The sequence below is a fragment of the Heteronotia binoei genome, chromosome 20 (assembly GCF_032191835.1).
Source record: "Heteronotia binoei isolate CCM8104 ecotype False Entrance Well chromosome 20, APGP_CSIRO_Hbin_v1, whole genome shotgun sequence".
NCBI classification, from domain to species: Eukaryota; Metazoa; Chordata; class Lepidosauria; order Squamata; family Gekkonidae; genus Heteronotia; species Heteronotia binoei.
Genome location: NC_083242.1, coordinates 25636354 through 25657025, shown reverse-complemented (window position 1 = coordinate 25657025; position 20672 = coordinate 25636354). Strand labels below are relative to the sequence as shown.

General features: G+C 49.7%; 1 protein-coding gene and 1 long non-coding RNA gene across 2 annotated transcripts in view; both read left to right on the top strand.

Moving 5' to 3' along the window:
* The window catches only part of LOC132588186 (uncharacterized), a 268607-nt gene that overhangs the window by 166592 nt on the left and 81343 nt on the right, over window positions 1-20672 (top strand). The gene's annotated exons all lie outside the window — the stretch shown is intronic.
* On the top strand, window positions 1716-19325 carry LOC132588377 (cytochrome P450 2W1-like). The gene is made up of 9 exons (XM_060260752.1): window positions 1716-1910; window positions 6925-7087; window positions 7941-8090; window positions 9106-9263; window positions 10187-10360; window positions 15279-15420; window positions 16856-17040; window positions 17254-17395; window positions 19122-19325. Exons 1-9 carry the CDS (start codon window positions 1716-1718, stop codon window positions 19310-19312), a joined length of 1500 nt encoding a protein of 499 aa, XP_060116735.1. The 3' UTR covers window positions 19313-19325.

The window sequence follows — 20672 nt, the reverse complement described above, 5'->3', positions numbered from 1 at the left end:
TCTGCCCACTCTGCACCTTCCACCATCCTCCCCCCCTCATCAGTGTACAAGCTGCATTTCCCCCTCGTTTTAAAATTTCATTTTTTTAACAAGCAGCATGAGCCTAGCAACATTGCTAGTCTCAGATCAATGAATTTTAAAAAATTAAAACAATGGAGGGAAGTTTAAAAGGAGTTGCATAAGGTTTAGTTCCCTGCTAGTATTGACTTGAAAGGAGGATCAGAGAGGAGGCAAATGGCAGTGTTCCCTGTGCAAAAAAAAAGAAAAAAGGATTTCAGTGCTGCATACAAATAAAATGGGGGGGGGGATCATCAGCATTGAAAGGCCCTGGAATGGGAAGCCTAAGGCTTCGTGCTTTAGTGAACAAAGTTTTTTGGGGGGAGGAGCCATTTTGGCAGCCTTTGGGACTCTAACATTAAAATGGTAGCTGAGCAAATCATCAAATTTAAGAATCTATCTATCCATTTGGAGGACAGAATGCAATCTGCATAGGTCAGGCTCTAAAAAAACTGCCAAAATCATGACCAGTGTGCACAATCAAATTAGAAAACCGTGCAAATTTGGGCAGGAAATTAGCATTCCTATGCAGCTGCTCTAGGGCATCAGTGAAAACACCCCATTTTTTTCCTTCAAAATTTAGTGGCACAAGACTAAAAATATCTCCAGAGCTTCTCCTCCCCATACAAATTGCAGCCCTGTGCAAAGCATGGTGAAGTTGCGGCCAACTTTGCACAGGTGCATGTGCACGCATACACAAACACACATGTTGCCAATGATCGCAGTTTGCAATACCAGTGTCAGTGGGTTCTACTGTGCATGTCCCCATATTATGAGATCGTGGGACTCGTCTCCATTTTTCACAGTGGCCAGTAACCCAGCAGAGAATCGCCTGGGGCTTGGCGATATGGAAAAGTGGGCTTCACGGCTGCTTGTCAGTTTCAAATAAGTCTGCTCAGTTTCACCACTGGGTTTCCCCCCCTTTGCCTACCTTCCTTTCTGACCCCTTCCATTCAGGGAACAAACACTAAAACGCATGCACAAAACCTGAAGCAGGGAGATTTAAATGGAAGGCACTTGCTGAACACTACTGTGCGTCTGTGACAGGACGAAGCTGTAAATGAAAAAAAAAAAACAACCTTGGACAGCCCCCAACACACATGTCACAATCACTAGTTATGAAATATTTAATGAGGACTTGTACTTCTGGCTGTGTAAAGGAAGGAGGGCATACCCACAATATAGTATGACATGATCACAACATGCAATGTGGCAGAGGCTGTATTCCCCGCCCCTCCTGATATTGCAGGGAGGGCCAGTTTGACTTAGAAAATGGTACCTAGTGAAAAAGTGACTCCCCGTCACAAACTGGCAAACATCCAATGCTGTTTAAAAAAAAAAAATCAGATCTCCCCACCCATGCCACCGTGCTGTGCAACCTGGCCCTGAGTTCAGATCCATGCCTAATCCCTTTCACCAGATTCTGCCCCCACATGCAGGGTCTGTAACCTGAAACCGCCCATTGGCTCAGCAATCAAATTTTACAAACTGCTTAGACCGCATTCTCCAGAAGTGTTTAAAGAGGGTGGGGTGATTGCTTTTATTCAGGACCTCTTGCACACCTTTGCAGCGATTGCAAAAAGAGAAATGGGAAGCGAGTGACAGGCGAGTGCGGCGTGCCACTTTCCCCCTCTAGAACAGCTCCGCAGGCTCATGAGATGGCACTGCTGACCGCATTCGTCTCTTCCCCTGCCTTCATCGGCCTCGTGTGCGCGCTGATCTTTTTAGTCTCCTATTTCACAACCGGCTCTGGAAAATCGACTCTTAAATTGCCGCCAGGTCCCAAACCTCTTCCCATCATTGGCAACCTGCATTTGCTGGATATTAAGCGACAAGACAAATCCTTAATGAAGGTAGGACACAGATATGGTTTTGTGCAGTGATATTAAATTCCCTGCTGTGCAAATTCAAGACGAATATTCAGTTTGGGTTTTTCTTCTGGTTAACTTTGGATTGTGTTTCTGGGATACATTTAAACCAACGCTCTGTCTTGCGTTAGATTGCAAATACATTTTCGTTTACAGCTTGATCAAACGGTTATTTCTTTGATGTGCGATGCTGTTCTTTTATAACACATTTCATCCACTCCCCTCTCACTTTAAACAAGAGTAAAATACTCCAGTGTAAATATACAGATTGCAATGATTAGCTTCTTTAAAAAAAAAATTGGCCCCCTGCTCATTAATGTGCAATTATTTTTTCTCCCGCGGAACAGTTAGCACAAAACATGCTCCATACAGTACTTGTGAGATGTTAGTGTACTAATTTGACAGTTCCTGTTCCCAAAAGACAAGGGCAGTTTGCAAACAATAGGAGAACATCCCCTACAGTTATTTCATGTGCCATAATGAGGTGTGAGAAATTAAGATACTGTTTTGAACAAGCAATACACAGCTTTTGTTATTTACTTAATTAGTATATTCACAGTTCTCCTTTGGTTGTTTTAAAAAAAAAAATGTTGGCATAATCACTGCTTTGGGAATTATATTCAGATGGAAAGATGACTTTTTTATATTGAGGGGAATTTAAATCCCCCAATGTGTGGGTGTGTGTTTAAAGATTTCAGATTTTTCTGCAAACCTGGGGAGTCTCCCAAGTCTGCAGGAAAATTTGTGTAGTGTCCGTGTGGTCACAATCTGTGGATTTAGATAGCCACAGACGGGGCCACACTTGAGAAATATATATATATATAAGAATAAACAGATAAAGGGAGTGAAACATAGTTCTTCTTATATTTTTATGTTGTAAACACATTCATATAAACGCACGCATTTACATTATTAGAAGCTCAGGGTACAAGTTCAAGGAGTAAGTGACTCATATTCCATTTTCAGTGAGATGAACAAATAAGAATCAGAGATATGTTCGGTGAGACAAGTGGACGATAAATCGTTCTGATTTCTGGCTGCAACCAAACTGCTACTCCCATCTCTTAATCCAGGTGTGGCCAATGGTAGCTCTCCAGATGTTTTTTTGCCTACAACTCCCATCAGCCACAGCCATTGGCCATGCTGGCTGGGGCTGATGGGAGTTGTAGGCAAAAAACATCTGGAGAGCTACCACTGGCCACCCCTGCCTTAATCTATCCAACTCCATCAGTTTAATATTCCATATTTCCTTGCCTGTAGGCCAGCGTAGAAGGCCATAGGATATGGTTGCCAGCTTTGATTTGGGAAATTCCTGGGGATTTGGGGGAGAAGCCTGTGAAGGGCCACATTTGGGGAGGGGAGGGACCTCAGTAGGGTGTAATGCTATAGAGCTAATTTCCGAAGTAGCCATTTTCTCCAGAGGAACTAATCTCCGTAGTCTAGAAATCAGTCAACGTGGGAGATCTTGAGGCTTCGTCTGGAGTCTGGCAGCCCAAGGCAATTAGCAATGGACCAGGCATAGGAAGACTATGGAAATTTGAAACAAAGCACAGCAGCTCTTTATCAGGAATATCGTTCCTCTCCAAGAAACCACTGCTCTTTCACTAGTTGCGTTTCCCCAGAACTCAAAGCAGCATGGAAAATGCCACACACCATTGTGGAATGTGGTCGCGAAGGCGTTATCACTGGGGGTGAGTGGCACGGGGCAGTTGGTATTTGTTTAAAGGGGGCACTCCCATGTTGCAAAGGCACTTTGGAGCACACAGGCTGTGCACACACCACAATTTACTTACATGGAAGGAAGTCAAGGAGTTGTGCCAAGACACCACTTTTACGTAGTGGCCCCCGACAGTAAGAATCCAGGCTGTTCGATCTCTGCCCTACACAGGGTGAGAGTCAGGCCATATACAGCTGGAAGATGCATTTTATTCTATGGGAGCTTTCACACATGCTGAATAATGAACCTTCAATCCATTTACAATGCACTTCAGTGATCATTTAGATAGAAGTTTACAAGATAATGCATGGGATGGAGAAAGTAGAGAAAGAAGTACTTTTCACCCTTTCTCACAATACAAGAACTCGTGGGCATTCGATGAAATTGCTGAGCAGACAGGTTAAAACGGATAAAAGGAAGTACTTCTTCACCCAAAGGGTGATTAACATGTGGAATTCACTGCCACAGGAGGTGGTGGCGTCCACAAGCATAGCCACCTTCAAGAAGGGGTTAGATAAAAATATGGAGCAGAGGTCCATCAGTGGCTATTAGCCACAGTGTGTGTGTGTGTGTGTGTGTGTGTATATATATATATATATATATATATATATATATATATATATATATATATATATATATATATATATATATATATATATATATTTGGCCGCTGTGTGACACAGAATGTTGGACTGGATGGGCCATTGGCCTGATCTAACATGGCTTCTCTTATGTTCTTATTTGCAAACACGTTTTGCTGTTTCGCATAGTAAAACCCACTTGCAAAGTGCAGCATTCCACACTCCCTGCTGAATTATGCACTTTCGGTGCTTTTTGCAGCTAGGTTTTACTGTGAAACAGCAACATCCACCCGCAAATAATCACTAAAAATGTACTGAAAAGCACTATTCGGTGTGTGTGAAAGCAAACAGATTCTGTTGCTGCAGCAGACAAGAGCCAGAGTCCAGGAGCATCTGAAAGACTAGCAAAATTTGTGGCAGAGGATGAGCTTTTGTGAGTCACTCCTCACTTCTCCAGATAGTCGCAAAAGCTCCTCCCCTGCAGCCACAAATTCTGTTCGCCTTTAAGGTGCTCCTAGACGCTGGCTCTTGTCTACTGCTACAGGCAGACTAACAGGGCTATACCCATCTCGATCTGTCTCCACTACTGCTGCACAATATGTAACACCAGAGCTCTCAAGAGCTTATGTAGCTTTTCTTAAAACATTGGAGACCGTAATCAAACTTGTACCCATTCACAGCAGAACTACGTCTTTCTTGTGGGGGGGGGGGGTGGGGAGAGAAAGGAGAATCTTTCAATGAAGTCGTAGGGTTGCCAGCCTCCAGGTGGAATCTAAAGATCTCCCAGAATTACAACTGATACACATGGAATCCACTGCCACAGGAGGTGGTGGCAGTTACAAGCATAGCAATCTTCAAGAGGGAATTGGATAACATGGAGCAGAGGTCCATCAGTGGCTATTAGCCACAGAGTTGGAACGGTCTGGGGCAGTGACGCTCTGTATTTTTGGTGGTTGGGGGGGCACAGTGGGAGGGCTTCTGGTGTCCTGACTCCACTGATGGACCTCCTGATGGCGCCTGCTTTATTTGGCCACTGTGTGACACAGAGTGCTGGAATGGATGGGCCATTGGCCTGATCCAACATGGCTTCTCTTACGTTCTTATGTTCAGATGGCTGGGATCAGCTCTCCAGGAGATAATGCTGCTTTAGCTGGCTGACTCTGTGGCTCGCCTTCTACTCCCCAAACCCAAACCTCCCCAAGGTCTGCCCCTGCCCCAGATCTCTAGGAACTTCTTAAGTTGTAGTTGGCAACCTGAATTAGAAGTATAGGATCTCTCCACTGCAACGGAGCCCACCCTGCGGTTGTCTGTAAACGAACAAAAGGAAATACAGCTTCATGGTCGTAAGAGCTCCTTTAGAAGCTAGATGGTCACATCAAGGAACTGAGATCTCCATGCAGAAGAGAAGTATAACCTCCTAGGATAGCCAGCCCTGGAGATGTGGGGTTAGAGCATTTGGGGATGAGAGGGAGTTCTGTGGGGTAACAGTGTCACAGAGTCCACCTTCCAAAGCAGTCATTTTCTTCAGGACAAGAACAACTAATCTCTAGAGATTGGTTGTAATTTCAGGAGATCCAACTGGAGGTTGGCATCTCTTCCTCTTTCCCCATCATTGCGAGTTTGCAAATCCCATTCTCTCATCTGCCAGCATTTGCATTTAAAGGCTGACACAGCCAGATGCAGGCTCATGAACTGCCCTCACCCACCACGGTCTTCCTTGCTTTCTTCTGCCCTTTATTTATATACCATTTTTCTTCCATCTTGGAACTTGGGCAGTCATCACTGAGTTTCTGGTTGGTTTCCTATCTCGCCATGAATCAGACCCATGCCTAAGGTTGCCAACCTCCAGATGGGGCCTGGAGATCTCCCAGAATTACAGCTGATCTCCAGAAACACAGATGAGCTCCCTTGGAGAAAATGGCTGCTTTGGAGGGTGGACTCAATGGCATTATACCCTGCTGAGGTCCCTCCCACCTACAAACCCTGTCCTCCCCAATTATCCAGGAATTTCCCAACCTGGAGTTGGCAACATTATCCACCCCTGCTTAGCTTCAGCACAGAGTTGGCACTGGTTCCCTTTAGACCCTATGATGGGACCTGTCTGGTCTAACGTGGAAGAATGAGTTCAGTCTCAGACACTGCTTCACTACCTAAGAACATAAGAGAAGCCATGTTGGCTCAGGCCAATGGCCCATCCAGTCCAACACTCTGTGTCACACAGTGGCCAATATATGTGTGTGTGTATACACACACACATATATATATGTGTGTGTGTATATATATATATATATATATATATATATATATATATATATATACACACACTGTGGCTAATAGCCACTGATGGACCTCAGCTCCATATTTTTATCCAATCCCCTCTTAAAGCTGGCTATGCTTGTAGCTGCCACAAACCACTTCCTCTGGCAATGAATTCCACATGTTAATCACCCTTCGGGTGAAGAAGTACGTACTTCCTTTTATCCGTTTTAACCGATTGCTCAGCAATTTCATTGAATGCCCACGAGTTCTTGTATTGTGAGAAAGGGATAAAAAGACTTCTTTGTCTACTTTCTCCATCCCACGCATAACCTTGTAAACCTCTATCATGTCACCCTGCAGTCGACGTTTCTCCAAGCTAAAGAGCCCCAAGCGTTTTAACCTTTCTTCATAGGGAAAGTGTCTTGCCTGCCTTCCCTTTCAGCTTGCCAAGGAATATGGGCCCGTGTTCACCCTGCACTTTGGATCTCAGAAAGCCGTAGTCCTGACTGGTTATGAAGCAGTGAGGGATGCCCTGGTCAACTTCACGGAGGAATTTGTGGACAGGCCACCAATACCCATCTTTGAAGAGATTCAGCACGGCAATGGTAAGGAGAACATCAAATGGCTCTCATTGCTGCTCCTCCCAGAACATTTTGGAAGGAATCCCTTCCAAACCTTGCAAGAAGACAAAAGTTGCCTAAGTTTGCTGGGTGGCGTGCTAATTTGTTTGGTGCATTTTGCCATTAAGTCATGGCCATTTTATGGTGACCCAGCAGGGTTTTCCAGGCAAGAGATGTTCAGAGGTGTCTTGCGTATTGCCTACCTCTTCATAGCGACCCTGGACTTCCTAGGTGGTCTCTCATCCAAATACTGCTCAGCTTCCAAGATCTGATGAGATCAGCTAGCCTGGCTAACCAGACTGGGACTTTAGAGCTAAACGTTCCATCTAACATTTGCCACACTCTGATGGCTTGAATAGGCCTTGGTTTTCATTAGACATCGATTAAGCTACCCAGATTTGGGAAATGGAAACATGGCAGCCCTACAACCATTATCCCATCCCCTATAAAAAGCAGTGAACTGGAATGGAACAGCTAGACTGTGGCCCAGAGGAAACCTGCCGTGTGAGGAGACTGGCCCTCCAAGTCCGGTGCTTCACCAACAGGGCGAAAGATCTTGCTTGCTGCCTCAAAATATCAGACCTTAACTGTAACTCTTCCCTTGTACAAACAAGTGAGACCAGGCTGTGGCTCAGTGGAAGAGCCTCTGCTTGGCATGGAGAAGGTCCCAGCTTCAATCCGCCGGCGTCTCCGGTTTATTAGGACCAGGTTGTAGGTGATGGGAAAGACCTCAGCCCAAGACCCTGGAGAGCTGCTGGCAGCTTGGGTTAGACAAGGCTGACCTTGACGGACCAAGGTCTGATTCAGTCTAAGGCGGCTTCACGTGTTTCTTGTACAGGTGTTTTCTTTTCCACGGGAGAGCTGTGGAGGACAACGCGAAGGTTCACAGTGGCCAGCATGCGCAATCTGGGAATGGGGAAGAAATGCCTAGAGGAACAAATGATCGAAGAGCTCTGTTTCCTTATAGAGAGCATTAAAGCTTTTGAAGGTGAGTGTGAGCAGGGTGGAGGGGGTCATGGAGATTCTAGCACCAGCTGCACACAGGGTCAGCTCAAGACCAAATCGGGGGGAATCTGGATTTATAAATCTTATCTTTTCATGCCAGGCACATGCAAGGAATAGCCCAATCTGTTTTGCTCAGATGCTTACTAAACTTGCAGCATTCCACTTCATGTGCGGTATCAAAGACATTGCAGGGCTTTTCCGTTTTCTTGTTTTCCTCACTTGCGTGTTCCTCTTTCTTCCAGGGTTTGTGTTTTTGTTTTGTTTCACGCATGTTTTGCTCCCTCTAGTGGTCAATTTGATATTGCACTGATTTACATCCATCGTGTCTCCCTGCGGATTTAAATTGCAGGTTTTTATGCCGGATGGAAATCGACGTAATATCTAATCAGCCGCTAGAGGGAAAATAACACACGAGGAACAGAACCCGCCTGCCCCCAAATAATTCCGCAGGGCTTGTAAGACCAGTTTGTTTCGATTGGCCTTCGCAGACTAGAACTGTTAATTGAGGCCACCACCTAGACAATAGCACAATTCAATTTCACTGTTTTAGAATTTTAATAGTTTTAATTAATTATGGTTTAAAATGTTGTTTTATATTATGTATATTTGAACTTTGTTGTTAGCCGCCCTGAGCCTGCCTCGGCGGGGAGGGCGGGATATAAATAAAAGGTATTATTATTATTATTAATGGGAACACACCAGTGAGGAAAACGAAAACGCAGAAAAGCCTGCAGTCCTCTTTGCACACCAACTGCTGAATGCCATTATCCATTTTCTGGTGAAAACAGAAGTGAACTCAAATGTTTTTATGTACTGTCAACTGCTTTTATAATTGGAGATGGGGCCACAATGTCGTTCCCCAGAAATAAAATGTCAAGGGGGCTAAGGGAAGGGAAGTTGAAAGTCCTGTTCTGCAATGTCTGAGGATGGCAGAATATGCCCCAGTTTTGCAAGAGGCTGCTGGACGGATGTCACTTGCTCTGCCTTTTTTGCTGCAGGTGAGCCCTTTCGGCTCAGGACCTTCAACACTGCTCCAACCAACATCACTTTTGCTATGCTGTTCGGAGAGAGGTTTGACTACAAAGATCCCGTCTTCCTCACTCTGTTAAAACTGATTGATGAAGTGATGTGCCTTCTGGGATCGCCCCTCCTGCACGTAAGTGAAGATTTCCCAGGCAGCTATTATTAACGATCTCCAAAACCTTGCAGCATTAACAGTCTAGCTCAGGTCTTGCAAGCTGAGGCCCGTAGCCACAGGGAGGCCTGTGGGGGCACTCCCCCACCCCAACTTCCAGGCAGCCCTTTTATTTTCTTTCTCCTTTTTTGCCATGCTTGAGCCACTGAAGAGTCATCATCTGTAGCCGGAGCCAGGAGACCTCAGCAGGGCACAGGGCACTGCAGCAGCAAAAGGAACAGGCGGAGAGGAGGAAGGTGGAGGAGCGAGAGACAGAGGAAGCTGCATGGAATGGGCTGGGGAGGGGGGGAACGGATGGAGCTGCTGTCTGCAAAGCGCCAGGTTGGGGGAGAGGGAGGCGGAAGGAAACTCCCCCGGCTTGCACACAAAGCGCAGCCCCTTCTTGACTCCAAAGTTTTAGGGTTTGCTGCCTCGACTTGGCAACGTTCAGAGCCTCCAGAGCTTTTGCCCCTGTCCCAGAAAGCTTTTTGTGAAGTGGCGAGCCCCACAGTGGATCGGAAAGGGTGCCCCCTGGCTTTTAAAACCCTGGCTATGGCTCTGTGCAAGCTGAAGGCTGTGGCTTCCTTGACTGAGCCGATCTGTCTCCTCCTGTTGAGTCTTCCTCTTTCCCGGCTGCTTTCAGCTGTCTTCTCCAGGGACTCTTGTCTTCTAACAATGTGACCCAAGTTCCACAGCCTCAGTCCAGTCATTTTACTTTCTAAGGAGACCTCAGGCTCGACTTGATCTAGAATCTACTTATTTGTCTTTTGGGTGGTTCGCGGCTCCCTTCCAGTAACGCGTTTCAAATTAACGAATTTTCTTCCATTTCAGCTTTCCTCATTGTTCAGTTATCCAGTGCCTGTGCAATACCCCCTTTTCTTTATCCCTCGTTTGCTCCCAACTAGCTCTTCAACTTCTACCCCTTCCTGGGTTTTTTTCTCAACGACCACAAACTTTTACTCCAAAAAATCGACGAGGTCCGTGTCATTATCCGGGATTACGTCGAGACAAGCAAGCGAGACGCCCACGCCGGCGGCCCCCGAAGTTACACAGATGCGCTAGTCTTCAAGCAGCAAGAGGTACGGGGTCCCTTTAAGCCCACAAATCGTGAAAACCACCTGCTGGGTCATGTTCTGCTTCTCATCGGCAGCCTCCAGGAAAGCCAAAAGCAGGACTGGGGGGGAAGGAGTCAAGGAGTCATTCTTTGTCAGCCTAATCCACCTGGGGGCCTTTCAGGTTGCCGTATCCACCCTGGCCATTGGGAAACGCCTGGAGATTTGGGGGTGGAGCCTGCAGATCTGGGGGTGGAGCCTGCAGAGGACAAGGACCTCAGTGAGGTAGAAGACCCTAAAGTCCGCCCTCCAAAGCAGCCATCAGCACCCTCTGATAGACTTTTCCATGGATTTGTTTAATCTCTCCAAAGTGGGACCTGCCCTGGATAGAAGAAGAAGAAGATATTGGATTTATATCCCACCCTCCACTCCGAAGAGTCTCAGAGTGGCTCACGATCTCCTTTACCTTCCTCCCCCACAACAGACACCCTGTGAGGTGGGTGGGGCTGGAGAGGGCTCTCACAGCAGCTGCCCTTTCAAGGACAGAGTCTCAGAGCCGCTCACAATCTCCTTTCCCTTTTTCCCCCACAACAGACACCCTGTGAGGTGGGTGGGGCTGGAGAGGGCTCTCACAGCGGCTGCCCTTTCAAGGACAGAGTCTCAGAGCCGCTCACAATCTCCTTTCCCTTCCCCCCCCCCCCCACAACAGACACCCTGTGAGGTGCGTGGGGCTGGAGAGGACTCTCACAGCAGCTGCCCTTTCAAGGAGAGTCTCAGAGCGGCTCACAATCTCCTTTACCTTCCTCCCCCACAACAGACACCCTGTGAGGTGGGTGGGGCTGGAGAGGGCTCTCACAGCAGCTGCCCTTTCAAGGACAGAGTCTCAGAGTGGCTCACAATCTCCTTTCCCTTCCTCCCCCACAACAGACACCCTGTGAGGTGGGTGGGGCTGGAGAGGGCTCTCACAGCAGCTGCCCTTTCAAGGACAGAGTCTCAGAGCGGCTCACAATCTCCTTTCCCTTCCTCCCCCACAACAGACACCCTGTGAGGTGGGTGGGGCTGGAGAGGGCTCTCACAGCAGCTGCCCTTTCAAGGACAGAGTCTCAGAGCCGCTCACAATCTCCTTTCCCTTCCTCCCCCACAACAGACACCCTGTGAGGTGGGTGGGGCTGAGAGGGCTCTCACAGCAGCTGCCCTTTCAAGGACAGAGGCTCAGAGCGGCTCACAATCTCCTTTCCCTTCCTCCCCCACAACAGACACCCTGTGAGGTGGGTGGGGCTGGAGAGGGCTCTCACAGCAGCTGCCCTTTCAAGGACTGCCAGAGCTATGGCTGACCCAAGGCCATGCCAGCAGGTGCAAGCGGAGGAGTGGGGAATCAAACCCGGTTCTCCCAGATAAGAGTCCGCACACTTAACCACTACACCAAACTGGCTAGCCCAGTCTCTCAGATCTCAGAAGCTAACTAGGGTCAGCCCTCGTGAGTTCCTGAACATGGGACCACCAGGGTTGCTATGCAGAAAGAGCAAACCCACCTCTGTTCATCTCTTGCCTTGAAAACCCTATGGGGTCACCAGCAGTCAGCTGTGACTTGATGGCCCTTTACACACACACACACACACACACACACACGCTCCAAACAGGCCCAGCTGGCAGCCTAGTTCATCCCCTGAGGACCTGTTCCCCCCCCCTTGTGTTTGATTAACACAGTCATGTGTTTCTGCACATGTGAGGAGTCCTGAGCGTAAGGCACATGAGGTGTCCTACCTGGTCTAAGGGTGGGCCAATTTTACTGTATTTTCATGAGACAGGGACGGGCACTTCACTATTCAGCAGAGGAACAGCAATTAGCCTGGACAACCAAATCGAAAGAGACCATTGTCATTAGACAGAAAGTTCCAAACCCCCCCCCCCCCCAACCCATCGACTTTAATTTGCAAGCCATCACACACCCTTAAGCCTCTGTTTTTGTAAGCTCTTGGAGGACTGCCTACATCAGGGGTGTGCGGCTTCATACGCAAAGGAGCTCCTGCTAGAATTCCACCCCTGGTAACTTACAGGTGTGTGTAAAGAATCATCCAGTCTCAGCGGACTTACGGTTACCCCACATGGGGTTTACAAGGAAGAGATGTCCAGAGGTGGTTTGCCCCGGCCTGTTTCCATGTCATGATCGCAGCCTTCCTCGGAGGTCTCCCGTCATAAGAAAATAAGAGAAGCCATGTTGGATCAGGCCAATGGCCCATCCAGTCCAACACTCTGTGTCACACAGTGGCAAAAAATTTCATATATACACACACACTGTGGCTAATAGCCACTGATGGACCTCTGCTCCATTTTTTTATCTAAACCCCTCTTGAAGGTGGCTATGCATGTGGCCGCCACCACCTCCTGTGGCAGTGAATTCCACATGTTAATCACCCTTTGGGTGAAGAAGTACTTCCTTTTATCTGTTTTAGCCTGACTGCTCAGCAATTTCATCGAATGCCCACGAGTTCTTGTATTGTAAGAAAGGGAGAAAAGTACCTCTTTCTCTACTTTCTCCATCCCATGCATTATCTTGTAAACCTCTATCATGTCACCCCGCAGTTGACGTTTCTCCAAGCTAAAGAGTCCCAAGCGTTTTAACCTTTCTTCATAGGGAAAGTGTTCCAGCCCTTTAATCATTCTAGTTGCCCTTTTCTGGACTGTCTCCAATGCTATAATATCCTTTTTGAGGTGCGGCGACCAGAACTGCACACAGTACTCCAAATGAGACCGCACCATCGATTTATACAGGCGCATTATGATACTGGCTGATTTGTTTTCAATTCCCTTCCTAATAATTCCCAGCATGGCGTTGGCCTTTTTTATTGCAAACGCACACTGTCTTGACATTTTCAGTGAGTTATCTACCATGACCCCAAGATCTCTCTCTTGGTCAATCAAGGGCTAACCAGGGCTGACCCTATGAAGCTTCCGAGATCTGATGAGATCTGGCCAGCCTGGACTATCCATGGCAGGGCAATGTTACCGGTAGTGAAACCAACCTTCCTGCTAAGCCATGATAATTTTCTTCCAAAAAATGCAGCATCTTCAGCACCGTAGCCAGGATTTTTTCTTGGGGTGGGGCGGGGTGGGGTGGGGGCTGGCAGGAAACACAGTGGAGCTTACTTCTGAGGAGCCCTGCTGAGCAGATTAGGATGTGGGAAGGAATGGAGAAGCTGCTGTTGTTTTGACTGAGCAGCCAGTGACGTTTTTCCGGGTCGGGCTAACTCTTTAGAAATGTTAACGGGCTCCCCAGCCAGAGACCATGATATGGTCCGTTCACACCTCCAGCTAGTCAGTTTCTCTGCAGCCCAGCACTTCAGAAATGCGAATAGACTTCCAAGCCAGACAATGAAATGATCCGTTCATACCTCCAGCTAGAAGCTGACAGCTAGCAGGGAAATGAAAACTGCTTTTACCTACAAAAGGGGTTCCCTCCCTCAATCTCTCTGTCTCTAACAGAGCAGACAGGGCACAATCAGTCCCCTGGCTGGGCTGGACAAATTGGGGAGGGGGCATTGCCTGGTGAAAGCCCTCTCATAAATAGCGGGCAAGTCTTCTGAAAAGGTCCAGGGTTTTGATTATATTCCTACTATGGGTTGCAACATCAGTCCCAGCCAGAATCCACCTGTACCTACGCAGCTGGTCAGCAGAATTATTCCCATGTCACACAGGGTAGTCCCATGGTGCGGAGTGGTAAAGCTGCAGTACTGTGGTCTGAACTCTCCACTCAATTCCAGCGGAAGCTGGATTCAGGTAGCCGGCTCGAGGTTGACTCAGCCTTTCATCCTTCCGAGGTCGGTCAAATGAGTCTCCAGCTTGCTGGGGGGGAAAGTGTAGATGACTGGGGAAGGCAAGGGCAAACCACCCCGGAAAAAGTCTGCCGTGAAAACATTGTGAAAGCAACGTCACCCCAGAGTCGGAAACGACTGGTGCTTGCACGGGGGACCTTTCCTTTCACACAGGGAACCTAGGAGAGGACTGGCAAAGAACGCCTCTGAGTCTGCAAGCAGAATAGGCTTTTCTTTGCAGATTTTCCAGTTCCCTGCAAAATGCTTTTATTATTTAACATGGATTTCAAAATGCTGCTCCACAGAGAACAGCAAACAAATACATCTCACAGGATCAGAATGCATGCCTTTTCACGGGGTATGTGGCCTAATAGGCAAATGAGTTCTGGCTGGGCTTTTTCTACAAAAAAAGCCCTGGGTTCTGTTAAACAGTTTAGTTCACACAAGGCTGTGTGTGTTGCTCCATAGTTAACATGTGAGAACTTATAGCTGAACTAACTCCATTGTTGAACGAAGCTTGAGTCCGGTGGCACTTTTAAGACCAACGAAGTTTAATTCTGGGTATAAGCTGCGCACAGAAGCTTATATCCAGAATTGAATGTTTGTTGGTCTTAAAGGTCCCACTGGACTCAAACTTTGTTTTATCCCTTCAGACCAACACAGCTACACGGTTGTTTTTCATTGTAGTTGACACAGTGCGTGAACTAACTCCACTGTAGCTGAATCGCACATACATTTGGACCCAGCCCATTTCTCCAAGAAGCTAGGGGGTAGCACGCATGCTTCTCCTCACTTCCATTTAACAACCCTCCACAACGGCCCTGCGAAGTATGCTAGGCTGGGACTGGCTGGTCCTCCACTAAGCTTCATAACTGGCAGATTGGAACACGGATTTCTCCAGGCCCACCTTCTGATATCCGGTCCCAACGCCAGTCTGTGTTAACCAACTCCATCGTTTAGAGCTGGCACGGAACTTCTGCCTGTGGAGTTAGGATCCGTGGCTCATTCGCACGGGTGCAAATCTGCCGTCACCGAAGGTCAGAGGTGCACCCGTGAGCCAGCCTCTGGAATGCTGCCACCGTGAAGCCCTTCTACCTTCATTTCCATTGAGTGTGCACTTTCCCCCCCACCAGGACACGGGCAAGAAAGAGAACCTTTTCCATGATGACAACCTGATTGCGTCCATCCTGGACCTAGTCATGGCCGGCACTGAAACCACGGCGACGACCTTGCAGTGGGCTGTGCTGCTCATGATGAAGCATCCGTCGATCCAAGGTGTGTCTGCAGCCTCCTTCCTCCTCCCCGCCCCTCCCCGATGCAGCAAGGAGCAATCGGTTCCTTGTCTGTGTAGCTGGAATCGAGGCCCTCTAAATGGCGACCGCGCACCACTTGGTGGGAAATACTCAGGTCACAGTTGACTTACGGTGATGTCCTGGGCTTCCTCTGCAGCTGTGGGTTGCCCAGGGACCCCAAGACTTGGAGGGGGGCAGTTTAAACTTTTCAAAGCAAGAGACATTCGGAGGTGGTTTGCCATTGCCTGCCTCTGCGTGTTCCTGACTTTGGACTTCCTTGGTGGTCTGCTGTACAAGCTGTGGAGACCCCCCCCCCCCGCCCCACTCTGAGTTTTAAAAGTGTGGCCTTTTCTTCTCTGGAAGTGGCAGAGAGCCAGTTCAACGGCCTGCTAGATGATATCTATAATATGCTGGTAGCCCAGGGAGGAAAACCAACTAAGGAATTTGATGCGAGGAAGCCTCCAGGCAATTCCTGGAGATTTCCCAGAATGCCTTCCAAGAGGGCTCCCAGGATGCACCTGGGACCTGGGCAGACTGGGTCAAGAGCAGGGCCGGCGTGTCCGAGTTGGCATGGTAGGTGGCTGCCCATAGTGCCACCTGGTGGCAGGAGTGGCTCCCGCGTGCCTACCTTGCCCAGCTGGGAAAAGGAGGAGCCATAGCAGCTGCCTGGCTCTTCCCAGCAGGGCGGCGGCGGCACTCTTCTCCTCCATGAGGCCCCCAGCAGAAGCCGCCCCTGAGTTGGGCCAGAGTGGAGGAACCGCAGCAGCTTTTAACCTCCATTTCCTGAGACCTTTCAACTGGAGATGCCAGAGGATGTCCTGCAAAAGTTGGAAATGCAGAGCCTGTTCTGGGTCTCCCGTGTCGCTCTGAGGAAGAAGAAGAAGAAAAGATATTGGATTTATATCCCGCCCTCCACTCGGAAGAGTCTCAGAGCTGCTCACAATCTCCTTTCCCTTCCTCCCCCACAACAGACACCCTGTGAGGTGGGTGGGGCTGAGAGGGCTCTCACAGCAGCTGCCTTTTCAAGGACAACTCCTGCGAGAGCTATGGCTGACCCAAGGCCATGCTAGCAGGTGCAAGTGGAGGAGTGGGGAATCAAACCCGGTTCTCCCAGATAAGAGTTCATGCACTTAACCACTACACCAAACTGGCTCTCCCTGAAGGGGGCCCTGGACCGCTGCAGAGGGCTTCACTTGCACCCGGCTGGGGATGGCCCAGGCGGGGACCCCACTCTCTTTCCAGGGGTGTGAGCTGAGCCACCCTCTTCCACTGTGCCTTCCCAAAGCAGACTCTGGTGCGGCTTGGGTGGAGAACACAGAGGTCTCCTTTCCAAACCAGAAAGCCATCCTGAAACTCCTACCAAACCAGAGCCGGGAGGCAGCTCCGCTGGGTTGACTGTTTGTTCTTGTCTTGTGCAGAGAAGGTCCAGGAGGAAATCGGGCATGTGGTGCTTCCGGGCGGCTGGGCCTCCTACGAGGACCGGAAGAAGTTGCCTTACACCAATGCGGTGATCCACGAGATCCAGAGGTTTATCACGCTGCTCCCCCACGTGCCACGCTGCACATCGGTAGACACCCACTTCAGGGGCTATTTCATCCCAAAGGTACCTCCGCAAGTGTCTGTCAGCGGCTGCAGTCTTCTTGTGAGCTGAAATCAGTCCGTATTTATCACTCCGCGGGGGCCAGCTTGGCGTCTGACCCTCCCTGGCCTAGTGAATGTCAGAGGACTCTGCCAGGTTGTTCTCAGAGACGTGGGAGCAACTCTGGTTACCTTCACACCCTGCTTACGGTTTGCCCTTCCTGTGCTTTTCTGCCAGGGGACGACGGTGATCCCGTCCCTCACTTCTGTGCTCCTCGACCCGAGGCACTGGGAGACCCCCCACGAGTTCAACCCCAGCCACTTCCTCGACCCCGAGGGGCAGTTTGTCAAGAAGGACGCCTTCGTGCCTTACTCTCTGGGTAGCTAACCGATTCTCTTTTCCAGATGCAGGGTGTGGGTGGCGGGGCTCGTTTACCAGGGCCAGACCCCAAGGAGTGGGGTTGCCAGCCTCCAGGTTGGGCCTGGAGATCTCTGGGAAACACAACTTACTTCTAGACTACAGAGGTCAGTTCCCTGGAGGAAATGGATGCTTTGCAGAGTATGAAATTATACCCTGCGGAGGAGGTCCTACCCTCAACATTGCCCTTCATAGGTTCCACCCCCAAATCTCCAGGCCTTTCCAAACCTGGAGTTGGCAGCCCTATCGAAGAGGCACTTGTAGCTGCAAGAGCTGCAGAACCCAGCAGAGCTCCATGTAGCACAGATTCGCCTCTTGCCTATTTTTTATTCCACCCTTCCCCAAATTGCTCAGGCTGATGTAAGTGGCTTTTCCCACATCCACTTTCTTTTCCCGCCAACCCTGTAATATAGGGTAAGCCTACCAACCCTGTAAGGTAGGAGAGCTAGTTTGGTGTAGTGGTTAAGTGCGCGGACTCTTATCTGGGAGAACCGGGTTTGATTCCCCACTCCTCCACTTGCACCTGCTGGAATGGCCTTGGATCAGCCATAGCTCTGGCAGAGGTGGTCCTTGAAAGGGCAGCTGCTGTGAGAGCTCTCTCAACCTCACCCACCTCACAGAGCCAGTTTGGTGTAGTGGTGAAGTGTGTGGACTCTTATCTGGGAGAACCAGGTTTGATTCCCCACTCCTCCACTTGCACCTGCTAGCATGGCCTTGGGTCAGCCATAGCTCTGGCAGAGGTTGTCCTTGAAAAGGCAGCTGCTATGAGAGCCCTCTCCAGCCCCACCCACCTCACAGGGTGTCTGTTGTGGGGGAGGAAGGGAAAGGAGATTGTGGGCCGCTCTGAGACTCTGTCCTTGAAAGGGCAGCTGCTGTGAGAGCCCTCTCCAGCCCCACCCGCCTCACAGGGTGTCTGTTGTGGGGGAGGAAGGGAAAGGAGATTGTAGGCCGCTCTGAGACTCTGTCCTTGAAAGGGCAGCTGCTGTGAGAGCCCTCTCCAGCCCCACCCGCCTCACAGGGTGTCTGTTGTGGGGGAGGAAGGGAAAGGAGATTGTAGCCGCTCTGAGGCTCTGTCCTTGAAAGGGCAGCTGCTGTGAGAGCCCTCTTCAGCCCCACCCATCTCACAGGGTGTCTGTTGTGGGGAAGGAAGGGAAAGGAGATTGTAGGCCGCTCTGAGGCTCTGTCCTTGAAAGGGCAGCTGCTGTGAGAGCCCTCTCCAGTCCCACCCACCTCACAGGGTGTCTGTTGTGGGGGAGGAAAGGAAAGGAGATTGTGAGCCGCTCTGAGACTCTTTGGAGTGGAGGGTGGGATGTAAATCCAATATCTTCTTTTAAGCGGAGAGAGAGACTAGCTCAAGATCTCCCAGAGAGCTTCACAGCAGAGGAGGGATTTGAATCCAGGTCTTCCTTTTCCTGCCCAGATCTTGGAAGCTAAGCAGGATTTGCCTTTGTGAGACCCCAAGGAAGCCCAGGGCTGCCACACAGAGGCAGGCAACGGCAAAGCACCTCTCTGGCCTTGAAAACCCAACCGGGTCGCCATAAACCAGCTGTGACTTGACAGCACTTCCCAGCACCGCTTCCCCTCCCTCGTTCAACCACAACACCTCGGGGTGGCAGAGGGGAGGGGAGGCACAGGAGTCCAGATCAGTTCTGCACTCTCTGATTTCCTTTCTCATCCCCCCTTTGCAGGGCGCCGGAACTGCATGGGTGAGAGTCTGGCCAAGATGGAGCTGTTCCTGTTCTTTGCAGGCTTGCTGCAGAAGTTCACTTTTCAGCCCCCGCCCGGCATCAGTGCCTCGGACTTAGACTTGAGCGTCCCCAAAACGACCTTCACTTTGAGGCCGCAGCCGCAGCTAACGTGTGCCGTCTCCAGGGAGTAAATCCGGTGCTGCCTCGGGAGGAAAATCCCCTACTGGAGTCTTCCTACTGCGGGTCCCACATCCCGTGGTAGCAAAGACAAACCCAGAGACCCTGAATGCCAAGGAGCATGACAACCAGTTCCTTAATCACTGCCGCCTCCCGGTGGCTGGTTTGTGCCATAGCGAGCACTTTCTTTTGCCCTTTCTGAGGCCGATTCTTAGCTGCTCTTTGCTGTGCCTTTGCTCTCTGCTGACTGATTGATTTGACTTAAGGAATCGCCCCATCCCGGCTAGCGTCAGGCTCCAGGCAATGCACAACAATAGATAAAAAATACGTACAGTTAAAACAGATAAAAACCAGTTAAATGAAGAACAATTATAACCCTGATGGTGTCCTAGTAAAATTCTTCTAGTCCAGATTTCCAGGTGTTACATTGGGCAGGGGGGACATGGGTGGAGGAGAGAGGAGCCAGCTCAGCAACCCTCACTGTCCTTAATCGAAAGCCTGGCAGAACCTCTCTGCCTTACAGGCCCTACAGAACTGTAAAGGTCTTGCAGGGCCCTGGTGTCCTCTTACAGAAAGTTTCGCTAGGTCGGGGCTCTTTAGGGCCAAAGATCACCAGCAAGTTCTGACCAGTAGAGCAAAATGCTCTTCCAGGGACATAGGAGAGGAGGCGGTCCCGTAATATGTCAGTCCCAGACCGCTCAAGTTCTTAAAGTTCATAACCAGAACTTTGAATCTCACTCGGTACTCAACTGGAAGCCAGTGTAACTGGCACACCACAGATTGAATGTGTGCCGTCCGCGGCGTTCCCATCAGGACTTGTGTGGCCACATTCTGGAGCAAAAGAATCTGCTCACCACCTAGACAGGGAGGAGTGGGAACGTCCAGCTGGGCCTTCAAGACCAAGTGGCCCAACCATGGCACCTCTTCTTCTGAGGTCAGCTCCACATTCAGCCCCATGAAATCAAGTCCAAGGTGTGGTCTGCTTGATGTGTGGAGCCTGAAAACATCTGGTGGAGTCCCAGTGCTGCCGTGGAAGACACCAGGTCTGACGCCTGAATGGAAGCGGTCCATCCATCTGTGTAGATCCTGAAGTCCCCAAGAATTAATAATCATGGAGATTCCACGGCCCACCTGGCAACCACCTCCAACAGACAAGAGGGCTGTCCGCTGGTGCACTAGGCGGTCAGGACACCAGACGGATGGCCAGACTCACTTCAGTGTCTCACACCAGGCCAACACAGTCAATTCCGATAATCTTTGGGATGTGCCCCCGCCCCCCCGAGTTCAGGACTGATGTAGGACCAAAAATCCTGGTGGGGCAAGTTCTTTCAAGACAGCCGTCTTGCCCTCCTGGACTCAGTCTCGGTCACACTG

Coding starts and splice junctions, on each gene's coding strand:
- LOC132588377 (XM_060260752.1), top strand. CDS start 1,716: ATGGCACTGCTGACCGCATTCGTCTCTTCCCCTGCCTTCATCGGCCTC. Junction 9,264..10,186: donor TGGGATCGCCCCTCCTGCAC/GTAAGTGAAGAT, acceptor GCTCCCAACTAG/CTCTTCAACTTCTACCCCTT. Junction 17,396..19,121: donor CTTCGTGCCTTACTCTCTGG/GTAGCTAACCGA, acceptor CCCCCTTTGCAG/GGCGCCGGAACTGCATGGGT.